Source organism: Teleopsis dalmanni, chromosome X (assembly GCF_002237135.1).
Source record: "Teleopsis dalmanni isolate 2A chromosome X, ASM223713v2, whole genome shotgun sequence".
Classification (NCBI taxonomy): domain Eukaryota; kingdom Metazoa; phylum Arthropoda; class Insecta; order Diptera; family Diopsidae; genus Teleopsis; species Teleopsis dalmanni.
The window spans coordinates 79042527-79044568 of record NC_051848.1 but is presented as its reverse complement, the minus strand read 5'-3'; the positions used below and the strand labels follow the sequence as shown (position 1 = coordinate 79044568).

The 2042-nt window shown below is 35.0% G+C and overlaps 1 protein-coding gene across 1 annotated transcript in view; it reads left to right on the top strand.

Moving 5' to 3' along the window:
* The first annotated feature begins 824 nt into the window (after nt 1-824).
* LOC119688594 overlaps nt 825-2042 on the top strand; it is a 16278-nt gene continuing 15060 nt past the window's right edge. Inside the window, exons 1-2 of the mRNA XM_038103267.1 lie at nt 825-972; nt 1027-1964. Of these exons, the coding sequence (XP_037959195.1) occupies nt 825-972; nt 1027-1964 (1086 nt within the window). The remainder of the gene's footprint in view (nt 973-1026; nt 1965-2042) is intronic.

Below are 2042 nucleotides of genomic sequence, written 5' to 3'. Positions count from 1 at the left end.
AAATGCATTAAAATATGGTCAAAATATTATTAACGAAGATTTTTAAATTAATTTATATGAAATCTATTATTTTTAGTATGGTAATTTAATTAAATATTTATATTGTATTGAGTTTATAAGTAATAATATTTATTTAATATTTATAAAAACTAGTTATTATATTTATCTTAACTTTTGGCGGCTAAAGTGCCATGACTGTAAGCTTTGTATAACATATATAATATAATTGTTATTAAATTCTATGTAACACAACAAATTCAAAAGGAAGCAAAAATAAAGCTAATAATACATACATACATATATACAGTCAGATGTCCAGACAAAATTTTTTATTTTTGGTGTTTTTTTATTTTCAAGATGGTGGTGCATTGTAAACGGATGAATTGTTGCCTGATTATTATTCCGGTAAATACCTTGAACAGTGTTTTGAACAACAAAAACATAGTTTTCGGAAAAATCACAAAAGACTATGCATTCACTTTCTTCTAAGTTGTTTTTCTTATCCTTTAAAAACCCCTCCTGTTTTTTAACACGCATTGTTTGTATGTTAATGTTTCAGTGATATTGCCACCAAAGAACTCCGGAAGTTGTTGATTGATGTTTTCAGTTCCAGGGCATTTGGCGCAGATTTCTTGAAAACATTCTGTGAGTTAAGTATAGCAAATCATGTGCTACAGGCAATCTCTATAGTCATTTATCAGCTCTCTAGTGTGTTAGTTAAAAAGTACATTAATTGTTTCCTTTTGAATAATTTTAGTGATGACGACCAGACTGCAGTGAGTTTGGAAATCGACGGCAAAACCGTATGGGTGGTGTCATCATACATGGCCCACGACCATATAGGAAATCCACCACCGGAAATACTTAAGCAGCTCGTGATAACAGCAGCAGAAAGAATGACTGGTGTTGTGATTGGAGCCGATGCAAATGCTCATCACACAATCTGGGGAAGCTCGGACATAAATGAAAGAGGTGAGTCGTTATTCGATTTTATTCTAGATTATAATCTTCATATATGCAATACAGGAGTAGAACCTACTTTTATTATTGCAGGCAGAAAAGAAGTTTTAGATATTACATTAACTATTGAAAACACAGATCTTGAGATTAAGGATTGGAGAGTTCTTGGTGAACACTCATTCTCTGACCATCGTTATATTCAATTCTATATAAATCTACAATGTCCAGTTGAGAAACCTTATCGGAATTACCGTAATACCAACTGGAGTAGATATCGAACCAATTTACTAAATCTACTTCCTCTATATCCTATTGAAGAAGTAGAGACTCCTCAATCGCTAGATAACGTTGTGGAAACCTTCACAAAAGCTTGCAACATAGCCTTGGACCGTTCTTGCCCGCTAAAATCACAGAGGGGAAAGAAAAAGCCATTGTGGTGGTCCGAGGAAATAAGTGATCTTAGGAAATCAAGCAGAAACTTGTTTAACAAGGCCAAGAGAAGTAATCTTAACACTGACTGGGACATCTACAAAGTCAGTCTAAAAATATATAAAAATGAAATAAAAAGAGCCAAAACACGCTCCTGGAAAGCCTTCTGTGAAAGCGTGGAGGGTTGTCAAGGAATAGCAAGGTTTAGGCGCATTCTCTCGAAAAAACCCTCTAATCTAGTCTACTTAAAAGACGAGGTCAATGGGTGGACACATAGCAGCGAAGAATCGGCGGCATTGTTACTGAATATACATTTCCCAGATAGTGACATACCAAATAACCTTGGAATAAACCAGGGGTTTACATGTGACTCATCTGTAGTGAATAATATTGTCACCAGAAGGAAAATTAAATGGGCTATAGATAGCTTTCTACCATACAAATCACCGGACCTGGATGGAATTATACCAGCCCAACTTCATGAAGCAAGGGACATCTCTTGCAACTGGCTCACACCAATCTTTAAAGGTTGTCTTTCCTTAGGGCATATACCAGAGAAATGGAAATTGACAAAGGTCGTTTTTATTCCTAAAGCTGGCAAAAGCTCCCATATTACGCCTAAAGATTTTAGACCGATTAGTCTATCCTCTTTC